At 38.8% G+C, this 13648-nt stretch overlaps 1 protein-coding gene across 12 annotated transcripts in view; it reads left to right on the top strand.

Moving 5' to 3' along the window:
- Nucleotides 1–13648, top strand: part of RYR3 (ryanodine receptor 3) — a 541049-nt gene that overhangs the window by 317696 nt on the left and 209705 nt on the right. For all 12 annotated transcript variants that reach the window (XM_090033490.1, XM_090033491.1, XM_090033488.1 and 9 more), the window contains exons 39-42: nt 3230–3503; nt 4783–4897; nt 11737–11869; nt 12891–12994. In XM_090033490.1, coding sequence (XP_089889616.1) covers nt 3230–3503; nt 4783–4897; nt 11737–11869; nt 12891–12994 — 626 coding nt within the window. The remainder of the gene's footprint in view (nt 1–3229; nt 3504–4782; nt 4898–11736; nt 11870–12890; nt 12995–13648) is intronic.

Below are 13648 nucleotides of genomic sequence, written 5' to 3'. Positions count from 1 at the left end.
GCCCTGAAACCCCCGGCCATGATCCCCAAATAGGCTAACCCTATGGAAACCCCAGAAATCTGGGACATCATCCAAAAAATCCTAGACAGCGCCCTGCTCCTCTCCCTCCACCCCCACCCCCTCTTGCTCTCACAAGTCAACAGGGGCAGGAGGGCTGCATGCCAGACAGGTAGTGGTGCCTGCCTGTAAGGCACTCCACGCTGCTCCGACTCCTGGCCAGACTGAGCCCTTCCCAACAGCCAGCCAAGACTAGTCTCTAAAATCTAGGACTGTACCACCTAAAATGGGACATATGATCACCCTATTCCAAAGGCACAGGGGTGCGTGAAACCCCTGGGCCCACATGGGTCTCTGGGTCCCAGCTATACCTCATGCACAGCCAGAACCCAGAGCCCTGTCAGCTGCAGTGTCTCTTTCCTGGCTGCACATTGCTCCCACAGCTGGAAGCCCTCTCAGCAAAAGGAACTCCCAGAAGTAGATGTCTGCTTCTTGCCGTCTTAGGTGGAGTCCAGGATAGGGCACCCCTACACCGGCAATAGGTGTGATTGGATCTAATGCACAATCACATCTCCTGCCATGCATGTGTGATATGGCAGGAGGTGCGACTGTGTGGATCATGCACTAGATCAATTTGCACCTTTACCTGCACTTGTAGAGGCAGCCTTGCTAGCTTTACTTCATACCTGGTCTCTCTTCTTTTTATTGCCTTCCATGTCACAGTGTCAACATAATGAAAACTTGTTCTTTGCAGAAGAAAGTATTAAATGGGCATTGTATACAAATACAGTATACAACTCTAAATTTTATTAGGTTTGCACATAATTTACACCTTTTACATTAAGGAAAACTTTTCACAGGTTGCACCTTCTGTGGATTCTAGTTTAAAAATAAATAAAATAAATTGATCTCTACTCAATGACAAGATGACTTACTGTTTAAGTGTTATGTCATATTGATAACTGAGTAAATATAACAGTACAAAAATTTTAGAATCACATAAATTTAAACATAATTCTTACAATCACATAAGCCTCCTAATGAGCTTCCACAGTGTATGTGTGGATATGTGGGGAGAGACAGCTTCATATTTTTAATGGCAAATGAAGGTCAAATTTTTTTTGTTGTTTTCCTGTCCTTTTTATAAAGCATCAGCTATTTCTACTGTGTATTTCACTAAATAACTCTGGGGACACATGACTAAAACAGTGGATGGATAATCAAAAGTATACAGTAAAGCACTTTGAAACCTTGTTATTGCTTGGTTGTTGCATCTGGGATTTGAAGTCTAATGTTAGAACATAAAATGTAGGTTTGAGCATTACTGCTATTGGGACAGCATTACTGTGAGTGGTATTTTTTAGATGTGACTTTGTCTCAATTCAGCAAAAACATAAGTCATGAAGCATACAGCATTGAAATTGATAGACTTAATGAAAGGAGCTCATCAGAGATGAGCAAAGCTGAAAAATCTAGACCTCTGCTCTGTCAGTTGGGCTGGAAATCTCACTACAAAAAGATTTTTCAAAATGGCCAATATATCAGGAGTTGGCCATCTCATATCTCATGAATTTTTCAGTTCTGCATAAATGTTAATATTTATACTTGCGTTAGAGACAGGTGTCATAACAAGCAGTATGAAGACTTTCTTGGGACATGAAGATAAAATTCAATCATACACCTAAGTTGCTTGCTTACAGTAACCTCATAAACTATCTGCCAGAAGTGTTTTGGCAAGGAAGAGGACAACATTTTACTTATGACTGACAGACTGTTAAAGCAGAAACTACAACAAATAGGGAGTATCTACGTATGCCAATTTAAGGCACATTAGGCAAATGCATATTATGTTTAGGCGTGTGTAAAAGCATGTGTAGACACACCCAAAGAATAGTTTTGGATAATGGTGAAAGGATAGGCTGGAGGAAAGTTATTTAGTCAAATTCCTGAACTTTGAGTCATGAAACACATTTTGTTTAATATTTTATTTAATGACCTCCCACAGAAAGTAGAAGTGTGTCAATGAAATGGAGTGTGTACTTCAAGAGAAGCTCTTGGCTTGTTTAGTCTAGCAACACACAAGCTGAGACGGAAATGTGACTGATCACTGGAAATACATCAGTGGGTACATGTCAGGGTGGGAGAAGAGCTATTTAAGCTAAGAGGCACAAGATCAAATGGGTATAAATTGGCCATAAACAAATTTGGGATGGAAATTACAAGGTTTCTACAGAAGAGTGAAATCCTGGAACAGCCTTCCATTGTGAGTAGTGGAGGCAAGAAACCAAACTGTTTTTAAGATGAAATTTGATGTGTACATTTATGAAAAAAAGATATCATCTAGTAAGAAGCAGAGGACTGTGGGGGAAGGGGAGGGGGTTGTAAACTTAAATGCTCTTCCTGTTCTGTGCCATGCTATACTATGAGGTTGACTGTCTTAACCATCAGGGGATAAATGCATAAGTGATGTATGCAAAGTCAAACATCTCCAACAGGATGGACTGAAGAAACCCCTTCCACTGAATACCTGTATAACCTGGTGATTAAGAATGTGCCCTGTCATATGGAAGACCTTTGTTCAATTCCCTGCTCTAAAACAGGAAGTGAGTGGATTGGAATTAGCATCTCTCACCTTTCACTTGATTACTTTTACCACCAAGTTACTAGGTATGGTATTTTGAGCCAGAGGTCTCTCTGTCCCTCCTGTCGCTGCCAGCTGATGGTTTTGCAGTGTCATATGCAAAATTTGATGACAGTTTTAATCTAGTTCATAATGAACAGGTGTTTGTATTAGAATGATATCCATTGCAATTAACACTAGGTTGTTAATATCAGCAGGGAAACACAGAATAAATTGGCTTGGAGTTTAAATTTACTGTGTCACTGGTAAGGGTAATTCTTCTAGGTCAGACTGATATCGCTGTGTGAGGAAATTTGCATTGCTGCACATGTTGTATCTGTTCAATAATTAAGTAGTGGGCTTTACTCTTCAGTGTCATCAACTTGCCATCTTACATGAGTGTTAAATGTTCTTAAAAATACTAAACATAAATTTGCAATACAGAAAGTGTTTTAAAAAAACTTGTATATTTTGCTTGTATTGTCTTTGCATACTGCAAATACATCCTCATCTAGTGATTATCAGCTGAAGTTACAGACTAATAAATGCTCTTGTATGCTTCTTTGACTACAGTAGTTATTCATGTTTTTCATATTTTGTTTAATATTTCAGCTACCTTGAAGCAGCTCATATCCCAAACTATGGTGCGTTGGGCTCAAGAAGACCAGATGCAAGACTCAGAATTAGTCCGGATTATGTACACCCTCCTTCGTAGGCAGTATGACAGCATTGGTGAGCTGCTGCAAGCTCTGAGGAAGGCCTACACTATTAGCGCTGCTTCTGTGCAAGATACAATCAACTTACTAGCAGCACTAGGTCAGATTCGCTCCCTTCTAAGCGTCAGGATGGGAAAAGAAGAAGAATTGCTTATGATTAATGGATTAGGGTATGAAATTAACATTATTGTCTCTTTAAGTTTTGAGTAACCATTTGGTAATAGAATACAAAATCTTTCAATTATAGGTTGCTGTTTCGTGCCTTACTATCATTATTGTGCTAATATGAAGTTACTCAGTGGCCTATGAAAAGTGAACTGATACTTCATTCCAGTTCCTCACAGATAGGTGTTCATATCACAGATACTAATATACCTGTTTCCACTGGTCCTTTGACTGCATGGACCACAGTTTCTCTGGACATGAAGATGCCTATTTTCTCATCTCAAAAAAATTCCCTTCTGATCATGAATGATTCCAATAAAAGTATGCATGAGATGGTGCGATGGAACTTTCAGTCATACCCACATTTTATCATTTAAATCTCCTTTGGCATCAGTGCAGTGCCTTTCATGAAGTCTAAATTCATTTATTTTCTTTAGTTTAATTGAAAAGTCTTTGGTCAGGAAAGACTTTCTTCTGATGTTTGTAATAGCAAATTTCCAGCAGGGATTAGGTTGGAACCAGCAAACCATCTCGGTAATGACCTATAATGGAACCCAGAAGGCTAGTTAGTATAAATAGCTTTGTAAGATTAACATTCTAAGAGTCTGTCCTGACATATCCTCCCATGTAAACAGTTGATTCTTGTTGTCTACTGAGTAACAGGTTTAGGCAGATTTTAATAAGGACATAACTGACTGCTATAGTCCTATCTCTGTGTGTGACTCCTGTGTGCATAGTTATAGAATTGTGTTGCATATTTGAAGACAGAAATTTAAATTAAAATATTTCAGATTTTTTTAAAAATTAGTTAAGGGAAATATTTTTTAAAAGAGAGAAAAGGCCTCTATTCCCAGTCTTCTATGTTTCTCTGAAGCAGAATGTATTTTACTTTTCATCTTGAAATTCCAGAAATATATGATATGTCACTACATATGCTATTGTACATGTAAATTGTATCTTCTAAACAAGCATAACTAACAGTGTCAGTGTCCTGGGCAGAGATGTCCTTGAGCTCTGGAGAACTGGAGGAGGTGCTAAGTATGAGAGAGCTGTGTCACTGGTAAGGGTAATTCTTACCAGTGGGTGAGAAGGTCTGATGTCCCCCCACCCCGTTACTGTATGCTTATAAGGACCCAAGAGAACCAATGCAAGGGGCATTTGAGGAGAACTGGCAGAAGTACTACAACACATATTTTATACTCCTGAATGCTCTGATAATGTATTGATAATTTAAATGGAAATGTGATCAATTAAAAATGTGTGTTTCTTTTTCTATCCATTTAGAGATATAATGAACAACAAGGTGTTTTATCAACATCCTAACTTAATGAGAGTGCTGGGTATGCATGAGACAGTTATGGAAGTAATGGTAAATGTGCTTGGAGGAGATAAATCTCAGGTAATTTCACAAGTATTTTATCATTAGTTTTCTTTCTTTAACCTCAAAAACATATTAGGCAATAAGAAGCAATTTCAGATAAAGGCAGATGCAATTCATGGGGTACATATTCTTGTTTAATTGGAATACTGTCAGACATCACTTGATGGTAAGAATTGAAATTAATTTCTAATGATTATATAAGAATGACAAACATCATAGAGGGTGTCTTGTATGTTAGGTATTATATGAAAATGGCTTGCTGATAGTTTTTCCATCTAACACAATCTTTGAATAATACACTTTGAGTGCTTTAGTAAAATTTTGTTTTTATGTAAAAGTTTTTATGTATAAATAAATATGTAGCTACATATCATGGAGGAATATATAGCCACACATTAAGGAATACATGACAAGAAGCACAGTCAGGGTCTCTGGTAGAGGACCACAGTGCCAGCATTAGAATTAGCTACCTAATCAGTAATTAAAACAATCTTAATTTTGAATGTTCAAATTTCATTTAATTGTAGGACTTTATTTGAGCCATGCTGTTACTACAATGCATATTTTCTTCTCTTTTCTTGTTGGTAGCATACATTACATTAACACAATGTACTGGTAGCTTGCGGGCATAAACATATAGGCACTGTGATTTAGGATTAGATCACTGCATTTTGAGTTAAGAGATCTATGTTGTGTTCTCAGTTCTGCATTTGGCCTGCTGAATGATCTTGGACAAAGCACCTAACTTGTCTGTGCCTCAGTTTCCCCATCTGGAAGATGGAGAAAATGAAACCTCTCTTTTTAAAGGACTTTGAAACCTTTTGACAAAATATCACTATTTGGTTTCTATGCTTTCATTATTCCCTTGTCATTTTTATAATGTCATATTAATTGAATGTTATGGTAGTTATTATTTTGTCTCAAAATGTATGCTAATCAGTTTTAATATTGAATTCAATACAGTCTGGAAATCAAATTCCCAGTCTAGTGATCACAGATGCCATAAGAAGGCAATTACTCACAAAAGATTTAATAATGTGGGGCAACTTTATAGGTACTCAAAGTTGAATGTTCAGCACTGAAGACATCTGAAAAGTCACTCTTTTTGTTAATATACTGTGCTTTTAGCATGCAATACTACATTTGTTATAGCAAGAAAAAGGAAATGATGAGCCTATGCATATTTATCATGAATACCATTTACCTCTGCAGACTGGTCCTTTCCACCTTTATCAGTACTGCCTGATTTCAAGTTACAATTAGTTCATATTAATATTAACTCAATTAAAACTTTCAGACTTTAATATTGAATCCCATCTGCTTTCCTGACATTGTGAAGAAGGCAAAAAAAAAAGCCTCAAATCCTTCCTCATACAAATTTGGCCTGAGAGGAAAACTTCCTTGCTGATCTACAAAGCAGGTGATTCATTAGAAAAGCATCTTGGAAATGTAGGACTCAAGATACAACACAGCTCCTATAACTTCCCACTCCTACTGGAAGCAAGAGGCACTTCAAACAGCTGTCTATGTGTAAATAAATATGTAGTTAAGCAGCAGGTCAAGAGGCAGTCATCTAACCTGGCAGCTGATGTGGGCCCGAATGACCCAACTTGGGTTAAATGGTGGGTGTGTGGGGCCTAGGACCCTGCTGCATGAGGAAAGTGCCTGCTGCCTAACTCTGCTGAAGCATCATTTCTGCAACCCAGATCCAATGCTTCCGCGGGCTGGATCTACTCCACAGGCCATAGATTGCTGACCCCTGATCTAGCTCCATCCCCCTGACTCCAGGCAGTGGGCAGGTAGAAAACTGTTCCTGTCCTTTCACTTGTGTGCTCTCACATTCTCCTTCTTTCCACTTGTCCCTGTTGTCCATTCAAGACCCTAAATGGCTGTTCAGTGCAGTCAAGAGGTACTGATCATGAAAACAGTACCATGGAATCGTCAATTACTTTAAATAATCAGGACATAATCAAGTTATTCAATTGTAAATAAATTATTAATTTAGATTATTTTTCTGTTAGTAATTTTTCAGCAAACAAGTGGTGAGTTTTTACAAATTTCTCACTGATTTATAATTGCTACATATTTGGTACAAAAGGTATCTGCAAAACCTTTTCTGCAAGCAACGTGCTAAATTTGTGCTAATAGTTGTGACACTTGTTTTTTGTGAACATTGTTGGGTATAAAGTTTTGCTGCTTAAATGTATGGGAAATAAACAACAAAAGTATGCGTCTTAAGTATGGCTATTCTAAGAACTGATTTTTTAGTTTGGCTGCCAAACAAGAACTGAAAAAAATCAGCTTAGATCAAGTTGAATTTCATTTTTTAAAATTTTTCTTACCACAAATAAGATTTAAAAATGTGTAGTTCATTACAAAATATTCCATTCAACCTTAAATGAAATGCTTTGTGGTGAGCATTTTGCAGGGGGACCCAAAAGAAAATAAATCCTAGGTTCAGAAAATTGCCAAAAGAGGACATGCCCTGTTTCCCCCCATAGATTAGAGGATAGATCACTCCCCCACTGTGTAGAAGGCCCATGTTCAATTTGTTCTGTGCTTGAGAGGTACACCTAGGCAATGCGATACATATGTTTAAACCATTGGTCTCTAACAGGCAGGGAGTAAATTTGAACTTGGTCTTCTGTCTTGCACATGAATGATTTAATTCAGGGGTGAGAAATAATTTGGGCTGGGGGACCACTTAGCGAGTTTTGGTGAGCTGTTGAGGGCCACACACACATGCACACAGACAAACATGCACATGCTCTCTGCATGCCACAGACACACGCAGACATGCACAGAAGCTCTATGCAACTTTCCCTGGACCCTCTCCCCTGTCCCAAGTTCCCAGCACATGGCTAGGTCAGGCAGGAACTGTGCCAGCTCCTCCAGCTGCTCTCACATGGCCTGAAGTGGCATGCAGGAACACAGTGTGGCACTGGTTCAGCCCGGCCCAGCCACTTGAGAGAGACTTGGGTAGGGTGTGCGGGGAGAAGTGGGTCAGGAGCCTTGAGTTATCTGCACCCAGTCAAGCCAGTGCCACTCTGTGTTCTTCCATTCTCCTTGCACCCCCTTCTCCTGTCCTGTGCTCCCAACATGTGGCCAGGACAGGCCAATGCCTCACCGTGTTTCTGTGAGCTGCTTCAGGCCATGTGGCCACAGCTGGGATGGCTGGCATGGCTCTTGTCTGAACCGGTCACATGCCAGGGACTTGGGAATCAGACAGGAGCCATGCCAGGTTCAGGCAGAAGTCGCTCCAGCTGCGCCAACATAGTGTGAACAAAAACAGCATGCAGGAACACAGCATGGCACAGCGTTAGCAATGCCCATGCCCCTACCAGCCCCCAGCCTGGCAGGGTCCAGATAACCCATGGCTCCTGTCTCTCTTTCTCTGTACCCTCCTCCACTAGCAGGGAGAACCATTCCTGAGCTTTGACTCTCACCAGTGGCTTGGCTGTCTGGTCTGTGAATGGTCCCAGAGTTGAAGCTGTGCACAGATAGCCTGGCCAAGAGCTCAGTGTCCCTGGCCTTGGAGTGCACACTGGGGGCTATGGGGCGGGCAGGCCAGGGCAAAGAGAGGAGTGGTTGCCTGGCCACTGAGGCTGGAACTGCAGCAGCTACAGCACTGGAAAGTTACCAAAAGCCAAGGCAACTGCAGTCTGGATACAATTCTCTTTCAGAGGAGCAGCCGCAGGTTGGACAGACTGTTTGGCAGGCCGGATCTGGCCCACAGGCCATATTTTGCCCACTCCTACCCTAACTGCTAGGCTCTCATTCCCTCTTCTTGGAGTGGTCCAACTTTTTTATAAAATACTTAAGTCACTGAGACAGAGTAAGAGAATTAAAATTACTCTCAGTCCTGATGGATAGGACACTTGCCTGGAAAACTGCAGTAACAGAGTTTCTCTCCCAGTTCTGGTGAATGTTCAGTGATTTATACAAAGTAGAACAGTATCGGCATGTATGGCATGGTGATGAGTGAGAGAGGTGAGTTTAAATCACCTCTGCGGAGGTTTTCCACATCAAGAATGAATAGACAAATCCCTGAGCTCTCTGGTGTTTTCAAGAGCAATGACATCTCGTTTTGTGCATCTAGTTTCTGATTTTTCTTCCAACCAAAAGTATTTGGTAAATTCTGTATCAAATTAACAAATAATTTTGGAGATGCCAAGAACAATTTATTCTTAATTTACTTTTTGACAAAACTAAGTTGCCCAACTGTAATCTTTAGCAATAAAGAAACGTGTTTTAACTGTTAGTAGGAAAGAGCAGACTACTGAAATTAAGCCATAACTTTACTGAGTCATCTTTTGACAAAATACACACTAAACTATTTTATTGTGTGATGAATACAGTTGTTTTCCTAGTTTAAAGGATGTGAAGATGAATTTATTAAGTAGAAATAGGAAAAAGAGCTCATGGTTTTGAGTATTAACTAATACTTGACTAACAAGCTGGACAATCTCCCTTATTACAGTGTGCAATAAAACTGAGATTTTCATGCGAGTCTGATCTAGAATTACCATATGTTTTTACTTCTATAAATCAGACTTTCTTCCAATAAAAAATGACTTTTCCCAACTTTTAGGAAAGTGCATTTTATAATTTTTGGTTTTATTCATCTGTAGCAAATGGCAATTTCTTACCTATAGATGCTGTTTCTAATTTCTACAGTTGCAAACCAGTACAATATTGCCTTAATGAATATTTTCAAATCAATTTTTTAAATATGTGTATTGCTTCTGAAGTGGGGGGACTATTTCTCATACCCAAGTATGAGTTATTTCAGTTATTTCAAGGATAAGGATATCCTTATTCCATAATATTCCTCCAGAGTGAGAGGCTTAGACAGAGAGAAAATTGGAAAGCTGCTCGTGTAGAAAATTGGTATTTTAAGCAAGCTCCTGGGGTGTCCATCATGATAGGTTTATGAATTCAGGTTCTGATAAATAAGTAAAGGAAAAATAGTTTTCTAATTTTTAAAATGCATTTAATTTTCATTTTAAAGCAAAAAAAAAACCCACCCACCCTCTTGCATAGTGTTGCTGGTGCAGAATACCACCTGCTGACTTACACCCCTAAAGTTGCTGTTACTGCAGTATGTGAATGAGAGAGACATATTACAAACAAGGAAATAGTGTTAAAAGAAAATTGAAATTACAAAGTCATTAGGAAAGGCAGATGCACCTTCTTACCCACCCCCCTTATACAACCCATACACCTGTAATAACAAGATCATTCTGGTTTTTTTCCCACAGAACCTTTGCATGATTTAGTGCAAGGATACCCATGTGCTGGGAACCAGTCAATTTTGTGTAGTTAGGGAAAGTTAATGTCAGGAGAAGCGTTGTCTCAGTTGCTGAGGACTTTAGGAGGTATGGAGTGAAGGAGGCAGCCAAATGACATCCTGGAAAATTGACTTTTGCTCCTGCTTGTGTTTAGACCGCAGAGCTCCTGGGCAGTATTAAACAAGTCAATTTTAGCCAATCTTTCCCAAGTAATAATCATTAACTGTGTTCTTCATTTGCTGCATACTTGACTTGAAACCCTGAGGGCCTGATCTGTACAAATACCTAACAATAGAAATTGTAAGTGTACTCAATGGCAGCTATACTTTAGACATTTGAAATGCTATATAAAGATAAGAACCCTGAAAAATTTGGTGTCTTACATTAGGCACCCAGGTTTCTAGAGCTACAGGAGGGCACCTATACACGAGCACCAAGGCTGCTCCGCTGCACTGTAATTACAGAGCATTATAGCAGACTTAATTAACTAAGTCTGCTGGAGCATGATACTCACCATGCTCTGGCAGCCTCCAGCATCTTGTCGATTACCGTCCCTGCACTTAAAAATGGCGGTGGGGGTGCTTTATGTAAAGCGCTTTCAACGAGCCTTAGATAAAGTACCCTTACTGCCATTTTTAAGCGCAGGGACACTAACACGTGAGCCACTTTGGGCACTTTAATTAGAGTGGCTCTTGGAGCAGCTCTTATTAAAGTGCTTCCCCACCCATTCCTAGAGGATATGTATAAACATCCACAGTGACTATCTTTTTTGCCCCTGCTTCCCATCTATAAAATGGGGATAGTGAAACCTCATCTCACAAGAATGATGTAAGTTAGTGTTTGTGGAACGCGCATCCACTTTAGGCATTAGTGCCACAGGAAAACCCAGAAGGAAATGAATAATTTTGTTTTCAGAGTTAAGCTCAATTAGTGTGCAGCAAATAAGGTATAAGGAAAAATCACTGGACAACAAGGAAAATAGTGAATAGCTTTTGAGTTAATGAGTGCTCTCCATTCCTGTGCACTGAATGAAGCAGATGTGCTGCAGAAAAAAAATGTATTTTATTGTGTAATTAAAGACCATAAAACTGGAAAGGGGGTGGGGGGGAGGCAAGCTAAGATTGAAGAGTAATTCTTAATTCTGCTATTTTCTCTTATGTTTTCTTGACCTTAATTCTGTTCTTTTAGCAGGTGCTTTTTGGTTCTTTTATGCAGTCATCTTATAAATACTCTCATCTGTAGATCCCTTTAGGATGCAGAAATGTAGATTATTTTTCAGTGTAGCAGTTCTTTATACTCCCAGATAAGTTTTCTTTATAACCCCCCCACACTTCTGTAGAATAGTTTATAAGAACATTTTAATGTTTTCAGTTGCTGTGAATTTAACAGGAAAGTTCAGGTAGTCTAGAAACCTTTTTAGAAATCAAACTGAGGGTAAGACAAGTATGCCACTCTGGGTCACGCAGCCAGTAATACCCTAATTCCTTTGTTAGGGATTCATCAAGAAGACTCTAAACAGATTGATAATTAATGAGTTTCATATTCTTTGTCAACTTTCTTCTTCAGCGGATCGTTTTTCCTAAGATGGTGGCAAGCTGTTGTCGATTCCTGTGCTATTTCTGTCGAATCAGCCGCCAAAACCAAAAAGCCATGTTTGAGCATCTGAGTTATTTGTTGGAAAATAGTAGTGTTGGGCTTGGTATGTCGCATAATTTAATCACTAAAACCATCAAGTACCAGGTTTAGTGTGATACCATAGAAATATCCAATTTGTATCAAGCTAAGGCAAGGTGCTGGGAAGACCTCTTTGAAGTTTAAATCTACTTTTAGGATTCATGTTAATGCAAAGACTTAGCTTGCTTGCTTGCTTGCTTGCTTTCTTTCTTTCTGTAATTAGACTGCTCTGAGTTGAATTACAAACAGAAAAATCTGAATCTGGATTATCTAATATTTTGAAAGCTTTAGGACCAAATTCTTATTAATTGATATAGCTTCCCTTTAATGCAGTTAATTTTGTAATAATTTAATCTTTATAATGGCCTCTTTAGCCTGGCCTTTATGCTGCCCTCATCAGCCAAAGGAATATGAGGACGTCACCTATATTATTTTTTATTTTAAAAAATGTAGTAGTCTAAAAATCTTTCTCTGAAGTTGAGTCATATGACCTAAAGTTTCAGATTCTTTTCTCAAAGTCTGGGAGTGCATGATTACTAGTTTTTGTGTGCCCAAGAAAGAAATAATTTAATAATAAGAGTAGTAGGTGACAGTAAAGAATGAAACAGAATATATATGGATTTTTTTCAACCCTGATATGATCTCTTAATAGTATTATATATCCTTTCAAGATATGGAATACAAATATTCCTGTCATACAGTTATAGGTCTACAGTCATACAGTTACATTTCTCTAAAATTAACTTATATTATTTTGATGAGTTGTTATTCCAGGTTTGTTTGTGTCTAAAAATAATCATGCAATAAATATCTTTGTGCATATATTTGTCAAAAAATCAAAACCAGAACTTATGTGTGTGTAAACCCATCCTTCATCATATCATTTACAAATGTTCTTTGTTGAATCTTTGCTGTACAACATACTTCTTGTGAATATTTTGGAGTATGATCTAGATTACAGTGTAACTGCTGCCCTCTGCTGCATGACTATCAATACTGCAAACTAAATAATTTTAATTACTGTCTACTGCCATCTTTCTCTCCAGCATTCCCATCTATGAGGGGTTCCACTCCACTAGATGTTGCTGCTGCCTCTGTAATGGACAATAATGAGCTTGCACTAGCTTTAGAGGAACCAGACTTAGAGAAGGTAAGGACACATTATGAGCTATATTGCATGATCCTCTGTTACTAATAACCCATACATTTTCTTTTGAAATGCTTTTAAAATGGAAATTGTACTCTTCAGCGTAGTTTTGGTAGCACTATGTCACAATATATGGCTTGTCAGGTTTGAGGTCATTATAAGGCTCGCCCATAAGTTGTAAGTATAAAATCCAATAATTCTGATTTATCATTGTAATCTTGTTTGTGTCCACTTCCATGTTGGCTCAGAGGCCTGGCCAGCCCTCCTATCCAATAGGAATCAGGGATAAAGGCAGCTGAAGTGTAGTGTAGACCACATCACCTCCTTGTGCTGAGGTTAAAGAAATGGTAGAGTACTTTTTCCACTGCCTCCATGGCCCTGTAAGTGGGGCACCTTTACCATAAGCTGTTCTGAAATAATATCTATGGTTTATATCCAGTATAATTGGAGGCAAACTACTGCTGTAATTTAAAAACTATTTTGTTCGGATCTAAAGTTATGACAGTTTAGCTGACTTGTACTTTAAACCGTTAGGTCTTTTTGTTCCTGCAGTTGATGCTGCAGGTCTTTGCTACTCTGGTACCTACGTAAAAACATTTAAGAAACTTCTCATCAAAAAGATTTGGTTTAACCAAGGACTTCAGCATCACTTAATCT

This window comes from Crocodylus siamensis, chromosome 2 (assembly GCF_052110815.1).
Source record: "Crocodylus siamensis isolate JL-2025a chromosome 2, ASM5211081v1, whole genome shotgun sequence".
NCBI classification, from domain to species: domain Eukaryota; kingdom Metazoa; phylum Chordata; order Crocodylia; family Crocodylidae; genus Crocodylus; species Crocodylus siamensis.
The sequence above is the reverse complement of the archived record's forward strand: the minus strand, read 5'-3'. Positions and strand labels throughout refer to the sequence as shown.